Genomic DNA, 26,802 nt, shown 5'->3' with positions numbered 1-26,802 from the left:
GGGCGGCGGGCGCACAGCGGCGGGGCTGGCGCTTCCTTCTGAAGGGGCCACAGGGCACAGGCCGAGCAGGAGCTGAGCTGAGAGCCGGAGTCCAGTGGGGACTGAAGGCCTGTGAGCACACGCCAGGGATGATGGGCCGCCACCTGCAGGAGAAGAAAAGCAAGCCAGCTCCTGCGATGCCAGAGGTCGATCGGGAGGACTTACACCTAGTGAGCATGCCTGTCGTCGGTGTTTTCAGGTTTGCAGGTGTTCAGAAGTTATCCGCTTACGTACTATTCCTGAGGAAAGAAACTGCACAGATTATTCTAACCAACTTAAAATTGAGTTTATTAACTCAACCTCGTACCAAAAGACTGTAGTGGGCTCTGAAACCACTGAAACGTAAATAGGTTTAAAGATTTGTTGTAATTTGTGTATAAAATGGAATGAAATGTTAAATTCCTCAAAAGGGTAAATAATGGGGAAAGCAGTAGTTGAGAGTATTTGGATGAGACTCTATTAATCGATGTCAAAAACAGAATTAACGGGGGCCCTGGGATCTAGGTGGAGAGGGGGAGCTAGTTAGGAGCAGTTTTCTACATTTTCACCATTCCATTTCACTACTGACTTTGACAGAAAAATGAAGGATAAAGAATGCTTTTGGAAAATGTCAGAGTAACCACTATTAAAAGCAGAAGAGATTGCTTTTAACTGAAAACTAAAATACGTATACAGACATGGCAAAACATAGAAAGCCAGGAACTTGTGAAGAATAAAAATACATATTTAGGATAAGTAAGGGAGGTTTTTAAAATTATGAATAAATTCTGTATTGCCCTATGTTGATAAATTTGCAAATCTGGATGGAATGGACTGTTTTCTAGAAAAAGACAAACTATCAGAATTGCCTCAACAAGTCTGCAATAGAAAATCATTAAAGTCTTATAAAAGCGTGAAAATTAATTTTTTAAATGACATTAATTCCACATGTTTTGCAGGTGAATTGTTTTAACATTTCAAAGAGGAAATATTTAAAGCTATTTAAACTGGCCCAGAATGTAGGAAAAAACATTCATTTTATACAGATAGCATGAACCCAGTACCAAAAATTGTCAAAGAAAGAATAAAAGGTTCAAAAGTTTCAAAGAAATATGAACAAATCAACACCAACCGTACGTTACAGGAACATTAATCCACGACCAACTAGGGTAGCATGCGTTCTAGAAATACCAGGTTGGCTTTCTGGTAATAAAAAAATATATAGTTTTCTGTATTTGCTGAGCAAAGGTAGAAAGCCATACACTCTATAATTCAACTTAGATTCCTGATAAAACTCACTACAGTATGTTTAAAGGGCCATGAAATCAGCAAAGTTACTGTGACACACTGGACACATGCCTGTTAAAAGTCCTGTGACACATGGTGGATGTTTAAGGAAGCGTAACATTGGGGAAGGAGGTGCAGGTGAGGTGCCCACCTGGGGAGCTTACGGAACCTTAGCAGGATGTCCGGTTACAAGATAAACGTACAATTGCAGAGCTTTTAAATACTCCAGCAATCACTAATTAGAAATTACTGTTTCACTTCAGTGTTAGTAGTGAAGTTAATAGTTTACATAATAAACTTTTATAAAACAGGAATCAAATGTTAACAAGGTTCAGAACCTAATGAGCAACTGTCCAAGCTTGGCTGCCAGACATCGGGGAGGATTTGATGGGGACGGACTCCGTGTTCCGGGTGGGAGGCCACATCTCCCCGAGTTGCTCTACATTTCAACTAACACTAATCCCAATCAGAATTCCAAAAGAATTGTTTTTAGAACTTGGGAAAATCATCGTAACTCATCTGGAAAAATTAACAGGCAGGATTAGAGAAAGAAGTTTTTGGTACTTGTCAACGCTGAGCTGAGTTCGTACTTGTGCTGTTGTTTAATCCTCGTCAGAGCCTTGCACTGGGTCTTGTCATTGTCGCCCTCACACAGGTTGGAAGAGACACGGGCTGGGGAGACCTGCCGCGAGGGGGAAGGGGAAGGCGAGTGCTCGCGGTGCTGGGTTTCACCCGGCTCTGGGTGGGGCTCACGACCTCTCCTCCAGCCCCCATGCCTGCTGGAGTGAGAAGCAGTCACAGGTAGAGAGCCTGATTCCAGCGGGTGGCGGACTCCATCCCCCAGGTTTGGTGCAACTAAGAATGTCAGGGACACGGCCCCCCGCCCCGCGCCCCGAGCTGGTGGCAAAGCAGAGGATCCTTGGGAGCCAGAACTGAGGGCGACGCAGAAGAATCAGGTGGGTAATGGAGGCCTGGGGCCCAGGGGCCCTGAGCCAGGAAGGCAGAGACGAGGGGCCATCAGTGGGGTGGGTTGAACCGTGATCCCTGCAGAGTTGGGACCCCTGAAGGCAACACGTGTGATGAAATTGGGGAAACCCTGGTCTGCGGAGGGCGAGTGGGGGGTGCCTGCCTGAGCAGTGGAGATGCTGAAGTACGGTATGAGTCCTGTCGCCTAGGTTTAAAGAAACGAGGTGATTACAGATACAATGAAGAAACAAGGGACTAACAACATTGACTGCAAAGTTTTGAAAAATAACTTCTAGAAGTGAAAATATAACCAATGAAATTAGACATTCAACGGATAAGATTAAAAGGAAAATTGGCCATAGCGATTATGCAGAATGCCCATAGGGAAACAAGAAAAACCTAAACGACTCTCTTACATAAAGGATAAAGCATAAAAAGAGCTAACATACGTATAAACGAGCTCCAGAAAGAAGAACTGCAGCAGAGAGATCTGAAAAAGTAATGGCTAAGGATAAATTACTGAGAAGGATGGAAGATATGAATCTCCAGTTCAAGAAGCCAAATGAATTAGAAGCGAGAGAGGTACAAAGAAATCGCTACCTAGAAACATTGTATAGGAAGAAATGAAAGAACACCGAAGACCAGCAGATGCTTACACGTGGCCGGAGAGAGAAGACAGGTTGATTCAAAGGGCCTGCCGTCAGCCTGGGGGCTCTCATCAACACCCTTCCCAAGACAGGGGCAAGAGGAGGACATTTCAGAGAAACCAAATATTCACTACCAATAAATTCCGCTTAAACCTCTAAAGGGTGTACTTTAGGAAAAAGCAGAATGGTTTCAGAAGGTTGAAGAGGCAAGATGAAATAGCGAAGAAAGTGGTAAATACGTGAGTAAAACTAAACTCTGTGAACAGCCATATTTAATATGGCTAAAAAGAATTAAAACCTGTGAGGGTGCAGGTCTAAAGGGTCTCCAGGTACAGGGAGCACAGTCTGGGATGCAGAAAGAAAACAGAACTCCTATTCTCATTTTTAATGCTTTGCTGCTGTTTGAAGGTGTTTTTGTACACATGTGCAGTTTAAAAGTTTACATGTATGTAAGCACACAGGTGCACGTAGTGGACGTATGTTCCAGCCGCTGGTCTCATTCTGCATGACTCCACAGCTGACCCTTTTAGTTGCATTTTCCAGCAATTAGCAGTCATTTGTCTCACACAGTGACTGTCAATCTTGGATGCACATTACAGTCGCCTGGGTGGGCTTTAAAGTGTCCTGCCCCACCCCCGACGTCTGAGTTCACCATCCTGGGGTGTCCTGGAGGGTGTGGAAGCGCCTCAGGTCCTTCTAAGTGTGACATCGTCCCCACCAGGGCTCTGGGCGAGGGGCTCATCCAGGTGTGAAGCTGGTGTGTGTGGAAGCCCCGCCCAGGTTCTTGGTCGTCGGCAGGTGGGCTGGGAAGTGCCGGCCCAGGTGGTGTGACCCTGAGCAGCAGGTTTTGCATCTGGAACCTGGGCTGCCCTGTTGTTTCAGGACACGGAGGGAGGGGTGTGTCAGGCACCGTGCCCGTGTGTGGCACGCTCACAAAAGGTTTTGTTTGAATGAGGAGACAAGTCAGGACGATCCTGCACAGGACTGTTGTGAAGATTACGGGCAGGAGAGCCCTGGGCGGCAGAAAACAAGGCCACGCAGGTGGCTGTCCCTGTCACCTGTGATTGCTGTGCTCAGGTGCCCTGCGACCGCAGGACACCAGGGTGCCGGCCAGGACAGGGCTGGCCGCCTTCCCGTGGCGGCACCGAGGTGCGGGTTGTGTCTCGTGCCAGCGGAGGTTTTCAGGGTTGGGAGTTCTCCAGAAGCTGTGCTTCTCTATCTGGTCTTTACCTGTTCTAACTGCTGACCCGCCGTGGACCTTCCGCTATGTCGTCGCCAAGTCCCCGAGCCCCTTTCCTCCTCGTGTGGTCCCCCGGCCGTCTGGTGTCCACGGGCCCCTTCACTGTTCCCCTCCTTGGGCCTCTTCTTCCCGTCCTGCCTCCCCGACACTCCCCCGCCGCCCGGGCTTCTGCTCCAGCCCCTCTGCTCCCGCTGACAGGGAGGTGGCCCTTGCCGAGGAGGGTGCGTGCCCCTGGAGGGGACAGGGCCAGCTGGGAGCCCCGCCCGGCCTCTGACGGGGCTGCTCGTCTCTCACAGACGCCAGCCAGGAGCAGAGGGACCAGACCCGACTCCAGCCCCGAGAGGGCTCCCTGGAGCAGCCAGGACTCTCCTTTGTATTGGTTTGTTTACTGAACTTGTAAAATAAGCCACATGTACAGAGTTAAGACGCAAATACTGATGACTAAGACTTCACTGGCCAAGGGCCACTGCTCCGGCCTGGGTGTGCTCTGTTTTTATTCCAGCAGAAGTGGTGGCCATCTCCGTACAGACTGGCCTTGCTCAGTGATCATTCTTGGGGTCTCATTGATCTGAATCCCACCACGTAGGCTAAAGCTCACCAGAGTAACCTGTTCTTGGATTTGTTTCCAGAGAAGCAAATGACGAGGGATCGTGTCGCTCTGAGAGGATGAACGCCCTAGAAATGGCAGGTTGAGCCAACGAAACAGGCCCGGTGCCGCTGGACCTCCGGCCCAGCGAGAACCGAGAACCGAGTGAACCGAGGCCGCCCCTGCTCCTCCCTGGACGTTTGCAGCCTCGCCGAGGGGGGGCCTCATCACCATCATCACAGAGCAGGGAAGGGGGCACCAAGGGTCCACGGAGGAACGAGAAGAATACTTAGGTTGCGCTGTGGAGAACGCAGCCTGCAGGATACACCAAGTAGGTTCTGAAGAACAGCAGCAGACAGACGCAGCACATGACGATACTAAACATTCAGGGCCTAACTGTGATCCTGTCACAGTGTGTTCCACGTTCACTGGTGGGAACTCGCTGGTTGCTTTAAGCATACGACTGACTTCCTCCCCAAAAGCATTTGCTCAGTCATGTGACTTGTAATTTTACAAACATAAACCCGAGACTGGTTTTAATTTAGTAACAACCAGGATCAGACCTGTCCCTGGGGGCTGAGCAGTGAACTCAAAATTAACCCCCTGGTGTGGTCTCTGCCCGGTTCCCAGCGACAGCAGGTGTAGTGAGAGAATCTGCCAAGAAGGCCTGTCTACTACCTTGCTCTCCCAGCGTCTGCCAAACACTGTAGTTACTGGGAGAACACCTGTTCTGAGAGTTCGTATCCGCATTTCACCCGGTGATTCACGCTGTGCTCACATCCATGGAAGGCCTGGCATCTCCTCCAGCTCCGTTTCATTTTTGCTCACTTGAACTTTACTTTCCCTGAGGCAGAATCACAGACTAACCTCTTATTTGCAGAACAGAAACTGAGGCTTGGGAGAGGAAGAAAATGGCCCACATTGGCACGAGCAGGCCAGGTCCCCAGACCCCGAGCCCAGGCGCTCCGTGGCTGCAGGCCCACGTTCCGTGACGGGCTCGGAAGGCGCCACGAGGAAACCTGGGGTTACGTGGCTGGCCCCTCAGGAAGTCGTGATTTCCTTTTCCAAGCAGAGCCGACCACTTGTTTCTGTTTGAAGCCAGTGGCCTGTGTCCCTGAGCACTGCGGCCGCAGAGGATGCCATCCGAGTGCGGATGAGAGCGGGAAGCGGTGCAGGGACCCCTGGCCCCCAGGCTGGACTCGCGCAGCGGCGTGGTCGGCTGTGGCAGCCCTTGACCGGACGCCCTGCGGACCAGCGCGTGGGGCAGGTGGCAGGGGCTTCCGTGTGACTGGAAGGGCCGCAGGGAGATGGTGACCCCAGGGCCACGTGGGTGATTCAGACCCACGCTGAGCCTGGAGCAGGAGGGCGTGGCGCAGGGCCTGCTTTTTGCAGCTTTCCCAGCCTTGGAGCTGTGTTCCTCGTGGGGACACCCGCCCACCTGCTTCATCTCCCGGAGGAAGCGCTCCCCCCTCGGGTTGTGTGCCGTCTTCCAGACGAACGTCTGTCTCTCCCGGGCTGTGAACTCCCCGCAGCCAGGGACCAGAGGCTTCACGTCTGTCCTCCCGGCACTGCTGGTGCACACGGGTGGCGCCGACCGTGTCCGCGGAGGAGGGAGTGGCGGGCAGGCCGCACGGATGTGCAGACTCGCTGGGGCTGGCGAGGCCGGCGGGCCGGCGTGTCCACGTGGATTTCTGTCTTTGGTTAGACCGGGAGACAGGCCTGTCTCCTCCCGTTCCTCAGACCAGCGAGGCGTCCCTGGTGCGCAGGAGACCGCCCAGCCACGGGGTCGGCGGGCCCCGCTCAGGACACGGGGGGCGGCAGGGCGGCGGGTGGCGGGATGCCCGCCCACTCCAGGATGTCTGCGCACAGGGACTCCACGGCGTCCAGCCGCTCGATCTGCACCAGCTTGGTGAGCAGCTCCGGGATGCTGTAGCCGGCCGTGCTGATGCGGTCAAAGAGCTGCAGGCCGTCCGTCATGCCCCCGATCTCGTCCCGCTTGAGCCCGAAGCTCTCGGCCAGGTGGCGCCACGTCTTCACCACGGCCTTCTCCGAGTTGTACGTGGCGCTGAGCATCCGGCTGGTCTTCTCCAGGCAGTCGAACGGCAGCTCCGTGGGGCTGAGGCCTGTGCGACAAAGGGCCACGGTCAGAGATCGGCAGAAGCGCGACACCTTCGAAAAGGCTCTCTAGACTCTCTTTTTTAAAACTAAAATAAAACACAAATGCAGAAAACCACACAGGATATATGCTGAAGGCAAACAACTCCCGGGACACTGCCAGCCACACGCGAAGCCCCTCCATTCCCCTGATCCAAGCAGCCCTGTTGGATGCCCTCTAGGACGCGGTGAGCCATCACCAATGCCTTTGATACGGGCCACCCTTAGTCAGGTGCCCCTGCCGGTATCAGGTCCCTTTATGGGGACCACGGTCACCTTCATGAAAGGTGCTCCAAGGACAGCCTGGCGTGGGTGTCATCTGAGCCAAGTCACTGCCAAGTCAGTGGCCTAGCGTTCCTCAGACCCCGCTGTACATTAGACTCGGCCAGGGGCACTTAAAAAAGAACGTGTTTCCACTTCTGGAAGATGCAGTAGACATGCTCTTCCCTCTTCCTCCTGGTAGCACAGCTGAAGACCCGGGACACACCCACAAGCACAGACAAAATGCCCATCAGAAGTCTGCTCTCAGCAAGAAGAAAACACTCGGACGGTAACTGCCTTCTTACAGCCAGACACCCAGAACAGCCCTGCTCCCACTCCCTCCGAGGCCAGCAAAGCTGAGCGGGAGCCTGGGCGTCCACCCCCCGGGAGGCCGTAGCACCAGGTGTGTCGGGAGGGCCAGGTGGGGACATGGGCTTCCTCCTCATCAGCTGGTAACAAGCTTCCCCGCCCCCATGGTGTTGGTGGAGGCCACTCGGAGGAGCAGATGCCCACCCGCACCCCCATGGGTGTCAGCGAAGGCTGAGTGGGAACCCGCACATCCACGACCACCTGGTGGTGACAAGAGGTGCCCCTCCCCCGCACAGGTGTGTCAGAGGAAGCCAGCTGCACAGAAGCTTCAAGTAAGACCCTGAGTCTCAGAACATCATATAAAACTGTTCAGGTTTCCATAGAAACTCAACTCATCACGACCAAGAACCAGGAAGATCTCAAATGAGTGAAAAAAGACAATCAGTAAATGCCGACACTGAGATAACAAGAGATGTTGGGATATCTGACAAAGATTTTAGAGAAGCCACGATAAAAGTGCTTCAACAAGTAATTACAAACATATTGACACTTGAAACAGATAAGAAAAAATAGAAAGGTTAACAAAAGAAAGTATAGAAAACCAAATGGAAATGTTAGAACTGAAAAATGTAATAAGATTAAAAGCTCAGTAGATATAGCAGAATAAAGAGGAAAGAATTAGTGAACTGAATAGCAGAACAGAAATTACCTACCTGAACAAGAGAGAGAAACTTAAAGTCACAAGAGCCAAACCCAGCCAGACGGCTGGAGAGGGTCCCCGGGAAGTAAGTGCCCCCTGGCCCTCCGCTTACCTTCCACGACGCCACACACGTTGGCATACACGTCCAGTATTTTCTTCCTTCGACTCTGAATCTACGAAAAAAGGTGAGTATTAAGTTTCAGAAAGCGGGAAAACGGCAGCAAAGGACCTAATCCTCCACCTCAGTGTTGCCGGGCAGCTGCCTTCCTCAGTTTCCCATCAGAAACGCTGAACCGCGTCCTGGCAGGAACAGCTGTCAGATTCGCAGAAGGAAGCCTCTCCCCTGGGTCACCCGGCTACGGCGCCCTCATTGCTCACAGGGCCTTCTGGGGCTCCACTGGACACTCAGACTCGAAGACGACCAGAGGCCACGTCTGGCCTCGGTCTGTGTGGCAGGACGGACCTGGGGGCCCCAGCCTGCGGGCGGGTTCCTGCAGGCGCCGAGCCATGTGGCGCTCTCCTCTCCAGAGCGGGCGGCTCGGGGTGCACACGTGGCCCTCAGAGCTACCATCTCTTGGGATGACCCCACAGGCCCCCTCCAGGGGTCGCTGAGCTCGGCAGCCAGGGCGCATCCTTGTCGGGAGTGACCCCGAGGCTGCACCGCGGCCCCCGCGGCGCCCGCCCGTTCTCTGGGCGGCAGCCGCACGTGTGCGCGTGCGTGCGTCTCGTCTGGGTGGGTATATTCCAGTATGTTTACAAAGGATGTTGCTGTCCTGCGCTTTCCAAGCCATTTAAACTTTCTCCTCTTGATTTGTTATTTCTCCCTTTCTTCTGTAAAGCTGCATAATAAGGGAACTAACTTTTCTGTCCTTAATGCCTCCTTTTGAACCTGTCTCCTGGCGGGGCTCGTGGGAGGAACCCCGGACTCAGCAGCGCCCGTTCAGCGGAGGGCGGCGTGTCTGGGGGCCGGGCGGGGGCCTCACCCCGGCTGCCTTGGTGGCGGTGGCCGCCTTCTCCCTGGCCAGGTGCACCAGCGACAGCAGGCACAGCTCCGGGGGGCCCTGCCCATCGTCGCTGTCCAGGCTCCGGTTCAGCAGCTGCTCCTTCTCCGACGAGGCGTCGTTCTCACTACGGAGACAGGGCTAGGGTTAAGGGCGCCCGGGCTGGCTGGCCTCACCTGCTGCCCCAGCAGTGGGACCTGTGGGCGCCGACAGCTGTCCGCGCTTTACCGAGCGGCTCTGGGCACGGGACTCGAGACGGAGAGACGCGGCTCTGGGGCCTCCCCACCTCCCGGCCATCCACACCCGAGTCTCCACCGAGCAGACGGGGTCCCGAGCCGGCGCCGCACCCCGCAGACGCCTGGAGTTACTGGAAACAAAGCTGAACACAGCCTGCGCCCGGGGACCCCCTCCGACGGGGGCGGGGCGGGGACCTTCGGGAACCCCCACGGGGGGCAGGGGGGCTCACGTCACCCCCCTGCCCCCACCCAGCCCCCGGCCCTAGCCACGCTCTCAAAATCACTCCACGCGGACGAAGAACAACATTCTTCCGTATAGGCACCCTGCTCGCCTCCTGTAGTTTGGCTGAAGAGCGATTTAAAAACACAGAGCCCTGTGTCCTGGCAAGTGGGTCACAGAAGCGAAGCCCCGCCGCAGCGCCACCTGGAGGTGCAGGACCCGGAGCCCGGCGCGGACAGCAGGCGGGGGCAGCGCGTGCGGCCTGGCGCCCCTTCCCGCTCGCACCCCCGAGGGCCCGCCTGCGCCCGCGCTGGGGGCTGCCGCGCCCGACTCACCTCTTGGCCGACTTCGCCGGAGCTGCCGTCAGCTTCTCGAATTCGTCCTGCTCGGAGAACATCACCACGCTGTCTGTGGGGACGGGAGAGGGTCGGGGAGGCGTCAGCGTCCGGCCTCCCCGGAGGGGCCGCGCGCGCCCGGCCCTCAGCCCACCGCCTCCCGGACGCCCGGCCCAGGGGCTGCCCCCAACCTGGGACCTCTTTCTTCTCCTCCTCCTCGCTCACGGGGGCTTCCGGGCTCTTCACGGGGGCGCTGGGGCAGCAGGCTGCGGGGGACAGAGGGCGTGGGCGGCCGGCTCGCGTCGGGGTGGGGAGCGATGGGGGGGGCGGGGGCGGGGGCGGCACCTGGGGCGGGAGGCCTGGCCTTCAGGATGTAGAACATGATGATGAGGACGAGGGCGACGGCCATGGTGAAGATGGTGGACATAGCGATGACCAGGGCCGTGGCCAGGTGTCCTTGGCCCGAGAGCTCTGCTGCGGTCGGGAGAGAAGGCCGTGACTCGGGGCTCGGGCGCCCCTGCCGCTGACCTTCCCGGGGACCCTCGGGATCCAAAAGGCTGGCTTCGTCTGAGAACCGAGCCCTGAAAGTCCACTCCGGCCCCCTTGCCGGCCAGCGGCGGCAGATACCCAGGTTGCTCCCTGGTGTTTGCTCTCGGTTCTACTTCTTTGGGGACCCGGCAGGTGGGTGTGGAGAGAAGGGGGCCCACGTGCTAAACTGTCCTGAAAACAGTTCAACCCAAGCTTTTTCCCGGCAAGAGCCAGGGTGGAAGCGTCACCTCCGAGGGCCGAGCCTCGATACCCGGTGTGGCCCCAGCCTCTCCTGCAGCCTCGGGCTCCGTGTGCCCAGGGCCCAGGCAGAGGTGTGCCCGGGCTGGCACGCACCTCCTCTGCACGTCTCCCCAAAAAGGGGAGGCCCGTCCCAATTCTCTGAGGGAACCAAGCAGGATCCGGGTCCCCAGGCCCCGGCCCCTGGAGGGAGGCCAGCCCCTCTTTGTTAAAAGGCAGTAGAGCCGGTAGCCAGGCGCCGCCCCTCCGGGTGGGGTGCATCTGGGTGGTCCTCGTGTTTCCCTTTCCTCTGTGCTGGTGCCACCTCCGTCCTGGAGGAAGTGAGGTCCAGAAGTTCAGCTAAGGTCCTGCCGTGGTGCTCTGTGTGAACGCAGGGGTCAGGCTGGTGGGCCGCGCGCCCTGGGATTCTGAGACCTGGGCCCTGAACGTGCTTCCCAACCGGGCAGCACGGGAACAGTGCCCAGTCTTGCTCCGAGAGACACCAAGGCCAGGGCCCTGCGGCCCCCCAGCTCTGAGGGCTTGGGGGTGAAGCACAGTTACTGGAAACAAGTATTGAAGCGTCAGGTGGGCAGGTGCATTTGAAAGCCAGCAAGGCTCCCCGAGTCAGGCCCGAAGCCCAGGGGGCCGGCCTCCCCTCCAGCTCCCTGCCGCGCACGCCCGGATCACCAGCGTGGCCCAAGGGGCCCCGGCACCCGTGGAGGGATCAGCTCCCCTCCTCCTTGCAGAGAAAGTTGCTAACTTCCAGCAGCCGGGGCCCGAGCGCGGCTGTCACGTGAGGGGAGTGATCCCAGGTGGGGAAGGTCCCGTCCTGATGACCCTCCTGCCCCCCCCCACTCTCGCCCACCCCTTGGGGCCGGCACCCTCGCCGCCTTACCTCTGTGGGCGAGCTGGGACGGGGACAGGGTGCTACTGCCGGGCGTGCGCAGGAAGCTGGCAGAGACTCCCGAGACGGCTCCCACACCTGTGGGGACGGCAGTGACCATGGGTCCCTCGAAAGGACCCGGACGCCCCAGCCTTGGAGACGGAGCACAGGCCACGGGCTGAGCGCCCCCGGCCCCAGGGATCCAGAATTCTCGTGGGGAAGGGGCTGGGCTGGGGGGCCCCTTCACCTCTTAGAGCTCATGACAACCCTACAGAGTGCCCTGACCTCGCCGGCGTTGTTGCTCCTTACGTGGGCCACACGGGTTCACAGCTGCTCAATCCGAGGGATTCAGACTCGGTCTCCACGAGCACCCGTGGGGAAGAGGGAAGCAGGTGTGTGCCCGCGTGTGTTTGGGGGGAAACACCTGAGGGATTCCTTCCATTGCATCAAACAGGGACGTACTTGTAATACTTTTTCTAGTTATAAAATGAATACATGCTCGTGATTAAACATCTGGAAAATATCGGAACCCAAGAAAGAAGAGAAAGGATCACCCATAGCCTCATGGTCTAAAGTTGACATTTTGATGTATTTTCCTCTAGAATTTTCCTCTGATACGTTTTAAAAATAGTTGTGACCAAACGGTTTAAGAACCGAGATGAGGTTTCCTCCCCTCAAAACTGTGATTCACAAACTTGGTTCCTTCGTAAACGGTGTCGCAGTCTGATTCTGGGGTCGGCTGAGTCAGCAGGGGTTTGTCCTGTTAAATCGCCCGGATGGTAGACCTTCCTTAGGTCAGACTTGAGCTTTATGATTCGTAAAGAGGATCATGTTTTAATAAGTTTCCTCCTGGGCTTCCCTGGCGGCGCAGTGGTTGAAAGTCTGCCTGCCAATGCAGGGGACATGGGTTCGGGCCCTGGTCTGGGAAGATCCCACATGCCGCGGAGCAACTAAGCCCGTGAGCCACAACGACTGAGCCTGCGCGTTTGGAGCCTGTGCTCCGCAACAAGAGAAGCCGCGATGGTGAGAGGCCCGCGCACCGCGATGAAGAGTGGCCCCCGCTTGCCACAACTAGAGAAAGCCCTCGCACAGAAACGAAGACCCAACACAGCCAAAAAAATTAATTAATTAATTTAAAAAAAAAAAGTTTCCTGCTGTCTGGCTTCTGTCTCTCCGGGTCCGGGGTCATTCGCGCCTTGGGTTTGCCTGAGTGAGGACAGGTGCGCGGGGCCCCCATGTCCACAGCTGGCCGTCCTGGCCCTGCAGGACCTGGGCAGCTCTGGAGGCGGGCGGGTGGAGAGGGTGGAGGCTGGGAGGGACGGGCAGTGGGGGACTGGCCCCGAGTGACCACACTTCTGTTTGTTAGAAACTGAACTGTGCCTGGAGACCCCCGCGGTGGGGGAGGGGGAGGACACGTGGTCCCCGCAGCCCGGCCGGGCCTCTGTCCCCCTGGGCGGCCTCCCTCGTCCGTAGAACACCGCCGGCTGCTCAGATGTCCCAGGACCAGAGGCACCTCCGCTGGAGATTTCGGTTTCTGCAGCCCAGGGCCTTCACCCCTTTGAGCTCCCAGCCTTTGCCCTTTGCCCTCTGCACACGGCTGGGCAGCCCCTTCCCCACGCCAGGCTCGCGCCCAAGGTCCCCACCACTGCTGACTACTGGCCCTCGGGTGAGTCCTAGCTCTCCCGCTGAGAGGGTGGGGCCGAGGGGTGCGGGTGGCCGCGGTGGGTCTTTGCATCCTCTCCCGGGTGGGCTCCTGAGTGCGTCCAGGGCCTAGAGGGACGTCCTTTGGCCTTTCCCCCACCCACCAACGTCCGACACATCTCGTGACTGAAGCGAGATTTAAACGGCATTGACTTCACCATCTCTCCTGGGGCGGGGGGGCAGCTTCAAGCACCACCCGATTTCCTTTCAAAAGCAAATAGGTTGCTGGGAACCAGGCCATCTAAGGGGCTTGAGGCAGCTGAAGCCGCGTCTCAGGAAGACAAATCCCCGTGGGCTCTGCGTGTGGGTGTTTGTCGTCTCTGTCTGTTCCTGTCCCTCTCCGCTGGGCTTGCCCGTGCCGCTGGTGACAGGCTTGGGGACACAGACGCGCCCAGGCCTGTGGTCTAGAGAGAGACAGCCAGAGCTGCCGGCGGCTGGACTTAGGAAATGCCTCTGCCCCCCCGACGGGAGGGGCTGGCACACAGTGACCACATCCCCTGCCCCGCAGGTGCCCCGCCCCCGCCGGGTGGCAGCTGGGCCTCTGCGCTGATTCACGACACCCCCAGGGGCCTCCAGCTGGTGTTGCCTGCACAGCCCTGGGCTCCTCGCTGATCTTCAGTGGATCAGACAGACTGTTCTGGGCACATCGAGGGGTGGGCATGTCTGTGGGCGGGCGCCCTCGGGACAGCACCACCGGGACCCTGCACAGCCGAGTCTCCGAGTTCCCGCCCCAGGCTCCGCTCTGGTCCCACGATGACCGACTCGGCACCAGCACCAGTATTTGGTGTCGAGAGGTTTCTGTCCATCCAGCGCGTGCCTCCCGGGTTGGCTCCTGAGATAAGAATGTTCCTCGGTGTTGGGTGATCGGCGCTCCGTCCCTCCATCCACAAGGGAGCGAAGAGGAGGCGTTCTGTAACCAGGCTGAGGCGAGGCAGGAGACCCCAGAGGAGAGCAGGTGTGTCTGCGTCTGGGTCCGGGTCTGCTCGGCCCTCTGCTGAGTGGGGGTCGTCCTCTGGGGACTCTGAGCCCCAAGCACGTGGCTTAATGCGGCCGCACCTCCACGCCGGGGTTGGGGGACGCGGGCGACCGGAGTTTCTGGGGCCCTAGGTCTGTTAATCCACAAGCTGTGGATACACCAGTTTGTATCAGCGTCCGGCTGGGATCCTCCATGTAAGGCACAGTTTGGATTTTTAGGGACGATAGATGGATTCGTATGGCTTCACGGGGTGGCCCCGGTGCAGGTGCTGGGGCAGCGGTGGAGCATCAGGGCCTGGCTGCTCTCGGGGGACGCAGCTTGGAGCCCACGGGGGCTGCGATAGGAGCAGGCGACGGGTGTGCGCCCTCCCGGCTGAGAAGCTCTGCCTTAAGAAACAGCTGGAATCCTGCCGCTGGGGCCAAGGCTTCACCTTCGAGCAGCACCACTGCTGGGCAGAGAGCTGGCCCTGGACCGGGTGCCTCGGGCACCTTTGTCCCCACAATGCTGGACGGGGGTAGGGGTGTCCGCCTGACGGACGAGGAAACTGGGCACAAAGTCAAGGACCTTCCCAGGAGTGGAAGCTCATCGTGAGGCCCCACCTTGCACTGCTCCGCCGTGCAGAGCGGCCTCCTTCTTCAAGGGCGGGCACTGCACGCAGGGAGGGCGCACACGCAGGGCTCGGCCTGCAGGACGGCTTCCCGTGGCCTGGCCTGGCTGGGCTGCTCCAGCACTGAGACGTGGGTCTGTGTCACATGCCGCCCTGGGGTCCGTGCCACGCTCTCTTTGATGTGGTCTGTAGGATCCACTGTCCAGCAACCAGGGGTGTCAAGGGGCTGGCTTCACGGGGGTCCAGCCCAGGCGATCACATCCAACCAAAGGCTGGAAGCAAAAGGGCTCTGGGCCCCCGACCGGTGGGACCCAGGCATCCAGCTGGCGACCCCGGGGACCTGACCAACTCCTGGCTTTCCCGGGATGGGGCTGCTGGCAGCCCTGTGAGTTGGTCACAATCAGCCTTTCTGGCCCTGTCTGCTGGCCCCTGAGCAGGAGCCCCAGATAAAAGGTCAGCACAGAGGAAGGTGCCGACCCCAGAGGTGGAGCCCACTCTGGAGACCCCCTACCCAGCAGGCTCCGCTCCCCACGTAAGCCCACAAAGCCTCTCCTGGCTGCATCTCCCCATTTCCCAGAGGGACAAATAGAGGTCAGGTGACTTTCAAGGTCGCACAGCAGGACTCCGGGTCCCCTAACTCTCAGCTTCCCTTCCTTGCTGGCCTCCTTCAGGGCTGGATCCTGCAAACCCACTGGGGGCCCAGCTGGGGGCTGCTCTTGAGATAAGCAGTTAATTACGGGCTGGGGGCCGGAGGTCACGCGCTCATTGTCGAAGTCTGCTGGATTCGGGGACTCTGCTGTCTTTCCCCATGTGATGGGCCACGTGTTGGAGGAGAGGAGGGGCTGCTTCCCGGGCTGAGAGCTCTCCGGCTTCGGGGTGGCTAGTGGGGTCCCCCCCAGATGAGGACACAGGCCCTGTGAGCTTTCAGATGAAGGCCCATGGGGAAGAGCTGCATGAATCCCAGGTTACACAGCAAAGAGCTTTTTCTCAGTAGGTGGGGGAGTGTCTGCCGTCTTCCGAGATAGGACTTCATCCCAAAGCCCCCTGGGATTGAACTGTTTAGATTCCCCAGCAGAAGCCACAAAGTGGCAGCCCAGGCCTCTGGACCTCCTCTAATTTGTGAATTAATTAGCATCTGGCTGGGTGGGAAAGCTCAGCTTTAAAGACATGCAAACTGTCCTTGCCAGGTTCATCTACTTAAGGACTTTGGAAGGGAGGGAACGCCCTCCCACCGCCCAAGGCACCTCCTCCAGCCGATCCCAAGGGCAGGAGCGGTGCCACTCTCTCCTCTTGCCCTCCGCCCCTTCCTCCTGGTGCTTTCAGGAGGCAGGCCCTTGTTCTAGTCTCCCTGACAAGATATTGTGAGAAAGCGGGGTGGGCAAGGCCTTATGGAGAAGCAGGAGGGCAGGGCCCCAGTGCAGACCCTCAAGCTCTCTGGAATGGGAGCAGCGGGGCCGCAGCCCAGGACCAGACTCCCACTTCCCTCCCAGCCGTCCCGTCGTCCATCCGTCCACCTGTCCCACCTCGTTCGTGTCTCCCGACCACAGACCTGAAAGGTCACACACCGCCTTCTCTGAAGCAGAGATTCCTGGCCCTTCCTCATTAAATGGATGCCCAAGAACATCAAACCAAAATTAGAGCAGAAAAGCAGCAGCCCGAGGTGAGATTCTAAACTTGAGAGACTCAACGGTTACCGCATGTGCTTTGTGATCACTCCTCATATTCCCTTGGCCTCGTCTGGTTTATAAAACACATGTGAGGGGGCTTCCCTGGTGGCGCAGTGGTTGAGAATCTGCCTGCTAATGCAGGGGACACGGGTTCGAGCCCTGGTCTGGGAAGATCCCACATGCCACGGAGCACCTGGGCCCGTGAACCACAACTACTGAGCCTGCGCGTCTGGAGCCTGTGCCCCGCAACGGGAGGGGCCGCGATAGTGAAAGGCCCGCGCACCGCGATGAAGAGCGGTCCCCGCACCGCGATGAAGAGTGGCCCCCACTTGCCGCAACTAGAGAAAGCCCTCGCACGAACCGAAGACCCAACACAGCCAAAAATAAATAAATAAATAAATAAAGTAGCTATAAAACACATGTGAGAACTCACAATTGCTGAGCCCTCTGCAGCACTCAACAAACCACCTTGGCATTGTGGGTATTTGCAAAGATCGCGTTTGCAAAGATCGCCAGAGATGGATGGTCCACGTTACGGATGAGAAAACTGAGGCTCACAGAGGTCCCACGACTGGTGCTGACCTGCATCTGACTCGTGGTTCTGCCACTGCAACCCTGCCCCGCCCCACGGACCTGCAGCCTGCCGGCCAGCGCACAGATCATCTCTGTGCCCTCACGGTCACGAGCCAGGGTGGGACGCTCCCGCGTAACGCGAGGTATCGGGCTGAGCCAGGACCGCTGCCAGAGCGCAGACACTCACATTCCTTGGTGTTGGGGGGCGCCAGCAGGCAGGAGTAGCAGACCATGCCGTAGATGTTCCGAGGCCTGTTCTCCAACATGTAGTAGCTGCGGGCGGGTGGGAGGGGCGGGGAGAAGACAAAGCAGACAGGTGAGCAGGCGTGAGCACGGCGCGCGCTGACCACTCGGCATGCCCGCCACCAAAGCCGGACACGGGGGAGGGCGGGCAGGCCCCTCGGAGGAGGAGCGCCCCTGCAGCACGGGCACAGCCTGCAGCCTGGCGGCGTTACGGGCAGGGGTGACCAGGAGCCCCTGGGACTCTGGGACCTCCTGGACCACACGGACGCTTGCTGACCGAGACCGAGCGGGGCTGGCCGGAGGGCGTGGCAGCAGCAGAGACCGTGGCCACGTCTAGAGCGGTCAGGGCAGACGGCCTGAAGCGCAGCCAGGTTGCGACCGAGAGTCCCCCGCTTTCTCCTCAGATAAGGACGCCTGGTGAGCCCACGCCGCGGCCGCACCCACTTAAGGAAAACGTCAAGGCCTTCAGGTGCGGCTGCCCGCAGGCCTTCACGCCCAGCGATGCCCCACTGATGTCGGCGTGCCAGCCGGGACCCTGCAGCCCGGGCCCGCCCAGGCCCCCTCACCTCACCCCCCCACCGCAGGCTTCAGCCCCTCTCTGGGCCCGTTTCCCGTAAACACACGCGGAGCCGTTCGCCACATGGTGAGAAGTCACTGAACAAGTGAGCGGCGGCCAATGTCTTCCCTAGTTCAGTTCAAGCGATGAAAACTCCTCCCCACCACTGGACCTGCCTGCGGTTGTTTTTCCATCTCTTTTTTATTAGCCGTGCCCACCCCGGCCCGTGACGGCAGCGGTGAGGCCGGAGGGGTCTGGACTCCAGCCCCCGAGAGCTGGACAGTTACCAGCACCGTGATGATCATAACCGCCTGCCCTTCCTTAGGGCCCTTCATCCCCAGGTCCCCGTGCATCCTGTAAACGTGAATTAACCGATCGCAACACACCCCCCAGAGGAGCCGCATCAGGCAGGCTCACAGTTAAGCTCTCAGACACACGTCTGCCGTCTCCAGAGCCACCTGCCGGCGCGTCTGCTCCGGGCCAGCCGGGCCAGGGCCCCGGGGTGACCCCTCCCCTCCAGCCCAGCCGTCCTGGTCCCCGGTGCCCTGTGCTGGGTGCTGCGGGGGAGGCGCGGGCAGGGATGGGTGGGGCCGGGGCTCCGGCACAGAAGCTGAAGGGGCCCCAGGGTGTCTCATGGGCCTTCCTCCCCTCCGGGCCCGGCCACTGGCCCTGGGCGTGGGCTCTGCCTAGGTGAGACCCTCCCCCACCCTGGCCCTCCTCCGTCTTCCTGGCACACAGGCCCCTCCCGGGGAGGCTCTCTGAGCTCTGCCCCTGCCTGACGAGGCTCCTGGGCCAAGCAGTGTGATGAGCTGAAGGCCCGGCGAGAAGCAGGTTCTCAGGGTTTCTGGCATGTTCCTCCAAGAGCTGTCAGGGGCCTCCTCCTAACTGGGCCTGCATTCAACCCCTCGCTGGTCTCTAGCACCTGCTGCGCACAGAAATTTTCAGAAACATTAGGTTTTTCTCCTTGGGGTCACTCAGCCTGTCCTGGGCGGGATGGGGGTGAGGATGCAGCTCAGCTGCTTCCCTTCCCTCCACCCGAAGCTGGCTGTTCCCTTCGGGCCCCGTGGCCCTTTGCCTTTATGCAAAGGTCAGACTGCCTACACTTTGGTCTACACTGTGACTTTCCCCTAGTTCTTTTTTCTTTTTGCTCCTGTTCTTCAAGGGTTGATTAAGGTGAGGGGCCCAAGACAAGACTCGGTTCATACGGGGCCTCTGGAATCTTCCTCCGAGTCGATGGGGCGTAGCTTCTCCCCAAGGACTTCCTCCGCTCGGGGCTCCTAGGCTAGCGGACGCTCCCTTGCCCTCCCCCCGTGCTGGCCGGCAGAAGCCACCATGAACTTCACCCCGTCCTCCCTCTGTCCTAGGAGGCCCGGCAGGGAGTGGCCGCGGCCAGCGGGAGCTTGTCGTGGGGAGGCAGTGAAATCCAGCCTCTCTGCGTGCTTTGTTCCCCGGCCTCCTGCACAGCCTTTCTCACAGGAAAGCCCGTGGACGGCTCCTTGTGCAGCCGGGGCCCGGCCGCCCACCGACACACAGCGCCTGCCAAACCACAGGCAGGGACACGGCCACACAGATCCCAGGATGCACGCGCAGGGCTGAGCTGGGTCGGAGAGGCCCAGGCGAGCCTCACCCACCCGCTTCCTGCCCTACGACGTGGAATCATCCCATCCAGACCACGAATGTGCAGGTGACTCCCAGGTCGGACCTGAGCTCCACACCTGCCTCCATCCACGTGTTAGGTGTCCTGGTCTGGACACTACGACCGCCTCGAATTCCACACACCCCTCCTCCATCTCCCCTGCACCTCCTGCACCCACGTCCCAGCAAGAGGCGTCACCACCCTCACGGCTGGCTGGGCAGGCATCCCACACGACCCGGTCTGCAGTTCCGTCACCAGAATCTTCCAGCCGCTCTAAAGGCTTCCTCTGCCTCTGCTCCCCCCACTCCCACGACTCCCCTGCCCTAGTCCCGGCTCTGTCTCTTCCCCAAGCGGCCCGGTTCCTTGTTCTGGACGCAGCCCGACAGTGCCCTACGCGGCCGCGAAGTCTGTACGGGACCTGCAGCGGCACCAAGTGAAGACTTGCCTCATCAGCACCGTCTTCCCTCCATCCCTGCCCCCTGCCCATCCCCACAGCCTTGCCTGCACCTTCCGCTTGGCCACAGGGACCACAGCCCCACGGCCCCTTGTACTTTGTCCTGAGCATCTGCCTCAGACAGCCCTGTCCTCTTCCTGGCCCCCGTCCCCAGCCACCAAGGAGGGTCCTTCCTGGACCCCTAGACGACTGGGCATGCCTGCCCCACTGGGCTGCAGTCACCGATTTTCCACTGCAAAGAGAGGAAAGAAGTTCTCCTCTTTGTCTCACTACTACCCACCTGGTGGGCTCTCAAGTCAGAGGTTTACGAAAGTAAGTGCAGGAGCTGCTACTCTAGGTTGTGACTGTCAGATCAGATTCTCACACCCGGAAGCTCTCAAAGTAAGCTGAGGTTTTGCAAAGAGCATTATTTTCTTCCCAAGGTGAGCAAGGCCAGGTGTGAAAGCTTTTCCTCGGCACAGCTGTAGTTAATCCTCGAAACTGCATTTCTCTCGTGAATTATGTGTCTGCACCGATAAAAACCAGTCAAGGCAAAGACCTAGGAAGTGTATGTTACGAGGGACTGATTCCAGCCACCTAAAGTCAAGGTCCTACTGAAGTTCTCTTGTTCAGGCAGTGTCTGCACAAAGTCCTCAGCAATGCTTGTGTCACTGGTGGGAAAACCTCAATTCTGTTTCTTCCAATATGTTCGTTTTGGTGGGCACACGGCAACACAATAACCTCCACAACTAAATTAAAGGCTGGCAGCTATAGAACTTTTATTCTTATCAAACTTTCTAAAAGAACAGCCTAATATCCTCCCTGCGTATAGCTGTTTTTTTGCATACTGAGAAATAATGTTCCCCTGCTTTCTTTACCCGTTTGACAAATATGTTTGGATCGTACTCTGTGTCAGGGATGGGGATGTGGACTTATCAGGCAGATACATGGCCATGCAGGTCTGCAGCTCAGGAGGCGGGTCTGAACCGAAGGCCGAAAGCTGCAGAGACTCGGGGTGGGGATGGTCACCAGCAGGGGGATGGCGGAGGAAATGGATGCTTCCCAGCATAAATTTGAACTAAGATTAATTTCTGCAAGCTTAAAATATCTCCCTCATCTTAAAGAGTCTTTCACTTTCAATCTGTCTCTAACTCGGAGGATCTTTGTGCACTTCCCTTTTTTTATAGACTAACGTTCACTGCTCTTGTTTGCATGTAGTCTTCTTATTTTCTATCTCCTCTTAATTCAGTACAGTGATTCCAGGTGGGAGGGGCAGAGAGATAACAAGCGACAAGCCGGCTGCGAAATATGGTGCATTGTTCACACTACTGCTGCTATGACCACCGCCATCATCACCTCCATCATCACCATGACCACTGCCATCAACACCATGTCCATCAACATCACCTGCATCACCACCATGACCACTGCCATCACCTCCATCATCACTTCTATCACCTTCGTCATTACCATGACCACCGCCATCATCACTGTATCCGTCAACTCCACCTCCATCACCACCACCTCCATCATCACCTGCATCACCACCATGACCACCACCATGACCTCCATCACTTCTATCACCTCCTTCATCACCTGTATCACCCCCACCTCCATCATCACCTGCATCACCACCATAACCACTGCCATCACCTCCATCATCACTTCTATCACCTTCGTCATTACCATGACCACCGCCATCATCACTGTGTCCGTCAACTCCACCTCCATCACCACCACCTCCATCATCACCTGCATCACCACCATGACCACCACCATGACCTCAATCACTTCTATCACCTCCTTCATCACCTGCATCACCACCACCTGCATCATCACCTGCATCACCACCACCTGCATCATCACCTGCATCACCACCACCTCCATCATCACCTGCATCACAACCATGACCACCACCATGACCTCCATCACTTCTATCACCTCCTTCATCACCTGCATCACCACCACCTGCATCATCACCTCCATCACCACCAGCTCCACCGCCTCCATCACCTCTACCATTGTCACCACCACCAGTGGCCTTCACCACTGCTCTCAGTCTCTATCTGCAGCCCTTGTGAGCACAGGTTGGGTGGCCACCAGAGGGAGGTAGTCACTGGGTGTCAGGGCTGTACTTTCCTTCTCCCAAGGAGAACTTGCTACTGTCTTGTCCGTAAGAAGGAAGACTCTTTCTGTCTTTTAGGCTAATTGTACTTTCACTTTGCTTTTTTGGGAAGACTTTTGACACATAACAGAATTGTGGTGGAATTACAGGCACCATATGTCTCAAATATTTCTATTAGTAGCTTTTTACACTAAGTTTTCCTAGAATACTAAAAATACCAAAAACAATACATTGGTATGGAATCTTGGTTTTCTTTCCTCCAGAGCATTCCACATGTGTTGTCTCATTGAAAGTATTCAACAGATCTCCTTGATTTGAGTACTCAGAGATGCTATGATGACGATGTCCACTTAGGGACACACACGTGGAGCCTGGGTGGGCAGCCCATCCCGGGGAAGGTGGAGGGAGGGACCCCGACCCTGGACATGTGCGCCCCGCTGATCCGCAGGCCTGGCTGCCTGCCGTGGGGCCCGGGGCGGCAGAGGAGGTGGGGCGGGGCGGCCCTGAGCTCACCCGGGCAGGCAGGGCCCACACTCGGCGTCGTGCTCCGTGTCCCCCGGCGTCAGCACCGTGGCCCGGAAGAAGCCCTCGCAGTCCTTGTGGCGCCGGCAGATCTGGTAGCCGCCCTTGGAGAACTTCTCCGCGGGGCAGGGGACGCAGCCGTAGTCCTCGTCTCTGGTGCCGTAGCCGCAGGACTGGCCAGGGACGGGGACACAGGTGAGTCAGCGGCCGCGCCCGCCACGACCCGATGGCGGTCCCTCTAAGCCCTCCTGCCCCGCGGCGCCCGGCCCCACGTTGCCGCTGCCGCTCCCGCCGCCGCTCCCGCCGGTCCCGGATAAACTCAACCGGCCAAGCCGGTGGAGCTGCAGGCCCGGGCGCCTGACTCTCGGGGCTGCGCGAGGACCCCAAATACCGCAGCCGCGTTGGGGCTCCCGGAGCTGAGATCATCGGCGCGCAGCTCGTCTGGAAAGAGGCCGCGTCCAGGCCGCCAGCCACGCGGGGCAGGACGCCGCGGCCTCCGGCCACACTCCCCCACCCAGGCCTGCGCTCCTTACACTCCCCGGCGGGCGCGGCGCGGGGTCTTACCAGGTAGGGCTCCTCCCCCGGGCCGCACGGGGGACACTCGTGGCACAAACCCGCGGTCTGGTTGTAGAACTCGTTCTCGCCGCAGGTGGGGTCCTCCGCTCCGGCCCAGCATGCCAGGGACGCCTGCCTCGAGTAAGGGGCTCCTTTGGCCTCCACGCGCCCTGGTATACACCCCCCCCGACTCGGGTTCTACGTCCGGAAGTTGTGGCGGAAGGATCTGGCGGGGCCCTGCGGCCCCCGGCGCTGATTGAACACCTTCGGTAATGACCAGGCAGCCCCCGCCCTGCTGTCGGAGGCTCCATCCCGAATGCTCCACCCCAGGAGCTCCCCCCACTCCCCTCGCCACGGGCACCTACTCCTGGGGAGCCCGGGGGCTTGGCTTCCCCAGCTCCGTGGCTGCAGGAGCGCAGAGCACGCGGCCGGCGAGGGGAGCTCCAAGCAGCGGCCACTTCGGGCCCGGGGCCAGTCCGCGCTTTGCTGGCGCCTTGGAGAGCGCAGTGAAGGGGGTGTGTGATCGCCCGTGTCGCTGCCACACAAACAGGCCGAGAAGGACACGGCTGGTGAAGGGCACGGCCGGGTGGGAGCTCCCACTGCAACCTACCCAGGTGCCCTGGCCACTTACCACCAGGATGGGCAGCCAGGCCATCCGTGTGCCGCCTCCCCTGTGGGCCATTCTCTCCCGAGGGGTCACCTGAAAGACACACTTCATCCATGCGGGGGCTGCTATCCGGGACCCCGGCCCACCCAGCCCCACCTTCACTGTCCCCGGGTCTGAGGGCCTCCCGGCAGGTGCAGCAGAATTGAATACACCCTAAAAGAAAAGGCAGGTTTTAAGCTGAGCCCCAGGCCCCTTGGACGGCCTCCACCCATGGCCCCTGTAGCATCGTGCCCTCCCGGGGAAAGAGCTCCAGAGAGAAGGGCCAGAGCCCACTGAGGGCCGATGCAAAAGCCCAGGGTGACGGCTACTGTCCTCCTGCTCGGAGGGTCTGAAGAAGCAAGTCCTGATCCTCCAGCCGCGGGGGAGCCCTGAGAGAGAGGTCAGAACCCAGACCCCCCATCGCCCCCGCTTCCTGCCGCCCCTGCCCGATGTGAGCTTCCTCCCTGGCACCCGTTGGAGCCATTCAGAGCACACTTGGGTCCAACCCTGTAGTTTTACTGTTGAGCCAGCTGAGGCCCAGAGAGGTCAGGGGCTGGCCCAAGGCCACACAGCTGCCACATGGACAGGGCGACCGCAGCCCGCTTCACCAACCAAACCAATGCCCTGCCGTTATTGTCACTTCTCCTTTTTCAGGATCAGAGGCCTGTGTTTCCGACGCACAGCGATTTTACCTGGGAGCCTGGTGCACGGAGTGATGGTGGGCTCACCTGGGCTCCTCGTTCCCCAGCAGCCACATTCGGGCCACTGCTGTCTCGCCTGGACACGGGGTTTGAATTCGTGACAAAAGAACACACCCCGTTCTGACGCTGGCCTGTGGGAGGAGCTTCCAGAATCAACCACCGACTCGACTCCGGTCGGCTCCTCTAGGGAAGCCCCCAAGGTCACCCCCACCTCTAGTCCCCTGGGCGACCACCGTTGGTCACGGAAACCCACGCAGAGACGGAGCAGGTGCCTCGAGCCATAGCCCTGACGCGGGGACCCACTCCTGCTCCGAGGACCTCGTGTCTACAGATCAGGTTCCTCACGGCCCCGGGAGGAAAGCTGCCACGAGCTCACTGTTGGAGAAAGTTGGGGATCGGGGAAGGGCGGGGGCAGCTGGCGATGCGAGACGGGTCTTCTTCTCTAAACCGCCAGGACTCTGCTCAGTGAGACTTCTGGGGAACACGCACTTTCGGGAGAAGCACCCCACACACACACACGTGGCCGGCGGCCGGCACGGGGCCTGTCCCGGGAACTCTGAGTCCACCCGCCTCTCACCCTGGCGGGCCGTCCGAGCGGCCCCGTCGGCCTCCTGAACCCATGCTCCCCACGCGAAGGGGGTCGGTGAGGTCCAGGCGGGGCCGTGGGTGTCGGTGCTTGTTCATCACTCTCACAAACGCCATCCCGTGGGCCACCGGCCCAGGGGTTGCAGGGCAGGCTCGGCTCCCCAGAGGCGGCTCCGGCTGGTTTGTAAAGCTCCCCACACACAGGTGGAAGCAGTTCTGCAGCAACAGCCTCTGCCTTTTCAACAAAGACTTCTTGGCAGGGAGGGAGGAGGGGGGGGTGACCGCGGACTGAGGGAGGTTATGGGGAGCGACCCCTTTCCACGAATTAGGGGCGGCCCTGTGAGCTGTGTGACCAGGAGGAGAGGCAGGACGGTTTGGGGAGGATGCCCCGCCGACCCCAGGGAGAGACACGGGGACGCGGGCAGGGCCCTGGGCTGAGATCTTTCCGGATCACTCCCCTGTTGGCCTCTCACCCCAGTAACATCAGGTGGCTCTGGGGAGGGGCTGGTTTTCCGAAATCTATTGAAGAGACACAAAAAGTGCCTTCCCCACGTTCCCACACACAGTCCTGCCCTCAGAACTACGTTTACGGTTGAAAACACCAAGTGGACGAGGCTAGATTAAAGCACCAGCCACCTGGTGGTGAACTCCTGGATGTTTTCCTTCCAGCAAAGAGCAAGCTGGGGCAAGCGAGGGGACTGGGTCTGCTCCCGCCAGGTGGGGAGGGAAGGTGCAAACAAAGGCCGGAACTTAGGAACCGGCCCCTGGGTCAGCCGGCCTGGGTCGGGACGGTGGGTTTCCCTTGCCAGCAGCCCTGGGGCCCTTCCAAGGACAAGGCCGAAGGTTTCTAACTTAACTGACTTCTAAATATAGCTGCACCTGGGAGGGCTTCCCTGTAAACCTGAGAAGGGCTGGGCCGCAGCTCAGGGCCGTCCAGGCTCCTGGATGAGCAAACCCTCAGACGGATGCAGAAAGCGAAGCAGAGCCTGTGGCTTTGGCTGCATTTCCATCATCAACCCCAACTGCCCAAGAAGGAAGGGCGTCAGGAAGGGAGGCGAGGGCAGTGCCCGGTCAGGAGTGCAGCCCCGAGGTCTGAGCCGTCACAGAGGGTGGCCCTGCTCCAGCGTCGCCTGGGAGCTGGTGGAGCCGAGTGGCTCCCCGTCGTGACCCCCGGCTGTTTTCACTTTGGGGGTCCCCGACCCTGTGCAGGGCAGCGCCCTGCCCCCCACCTGTTACCGACTCTGAGCCCGGTAACCATGGCAGTGGTGGGGAAACGGTCGGGGGCACGGAAACACCTCCTCCCGTCAGCCGGTGGACTCGGCCGTGGGGATGGTCCGGTTCAGGGTCAGCAAACTGCCCCGTGAACCCAGCCGCCACGCTGTCCGGCTCCAAGAGGCCACAGAAGGTCAAACGCATCAGGCCTGAACCCTTGGTTGGGGCCTTCCCAGGAGAAGTTGACAAAGCATCTGGTGATTTGAGTTGAAAGTTTAAAATAAGAATCCCCTATTTTCATTTGTTAGTTTCAATTGAAATAATACTCAGAAAATAGATATTCCTGCACACATAGAATAAATAAAATGCATGCAACATGCATTAATCTCTGACCACTTCCGACTTTTCTTTTGAAGGGTCACTGCTAACACAGATAAGCATGCCGAGCTATTTTGA

General features: G+C 58.8%; 2 protein-coding genes across 2 annotated transcripts in view; one reads left to right on the top strand and one right to left on the bottom strand.

The window, feature by feature from the left end:
* The window catches only part of CCDC138 (coiled-coil domain containing 138), a 78,132-nt gene extending 67,911 nt beyond the window's left edge, over positions 1–10,221 (top strand). The window contains exon 16 of the mRNA XM_057558101.1: positions 45–10,221. Coding sequence (XP_057414084.1) covers positions 45–81 — 37 coding nt within the window. The 3' untranslated portion in view covers positions 82–10,221. The remainder of the gene's footprint in view (positions 1–44) is intronic.
* EDAR (ectodysplasin A receptor) overlaps positions 6,545–26,802 on the bottom strand; it is a 54,034-nt gene continuing 33,776 nt past the window's right edge. The window contains exons 2-12 of the mRNA XM_057558110.1: positions 23,834–23,902; positions 23,212–23,334; positions 22,639–22,820; positions 17,320–17,405; positions 11,621–11,707; positions 10,306–10,434; positions 10,152–10,226; positions 9,961–10,033; positions 9,152–9,296; positions 8,281–8,341; positions 6,545–6,867 (exon numbers count right to left, since the gene is read on the bottom strand). Coding sequence (XP_057414093.1) covers positions 6,545–6,867; positions 8,281–8,341; positions 9,152–9,296; positions 9,961–10,033; positions 10,152–10,226; positions 10,306–10,434; positions 11,621–11,707; positions 17,320–17,405; positions 22,639–22,820; positions 23,212–23,334; positions 23,834–23,884 — 1,335 coding nt within the window. The 5' untranslated portion in view covers positions 23,885–23,902. The remainder of the gene's footprint in view (positions 6,868–8,280; positions 8,342–9,151; positions 9,297–9,960; positions 10,034–10,151; positions 10,227–10,305; positions 10,435–11,620; positions 11,708–17,319; positions 17,406–22,638; positions 22,821–23,211; positions 23,335–23,833; positions 23,903–26,802) is intronic.

This window comes from Balaenoptera acutorostrata, chromosome 12 (assembly GCF_949987535.1).
Source record: "Balaenoptera acutorostrata chromosome 12, mBalAcu1.1, whole genome shotgun sequence".
Lineage (NCBI taxonomy): Eukaryota > Metazoa > Chordata > Mammalia > Artiodactyla > Balaenopteridae > Balaenoptera > Balaenoptera acutorostrata.
Note: the sequence above shows the minus strand (reverse complement) of the source record. Positions and strands in the feature narration are given on the sequence as shown.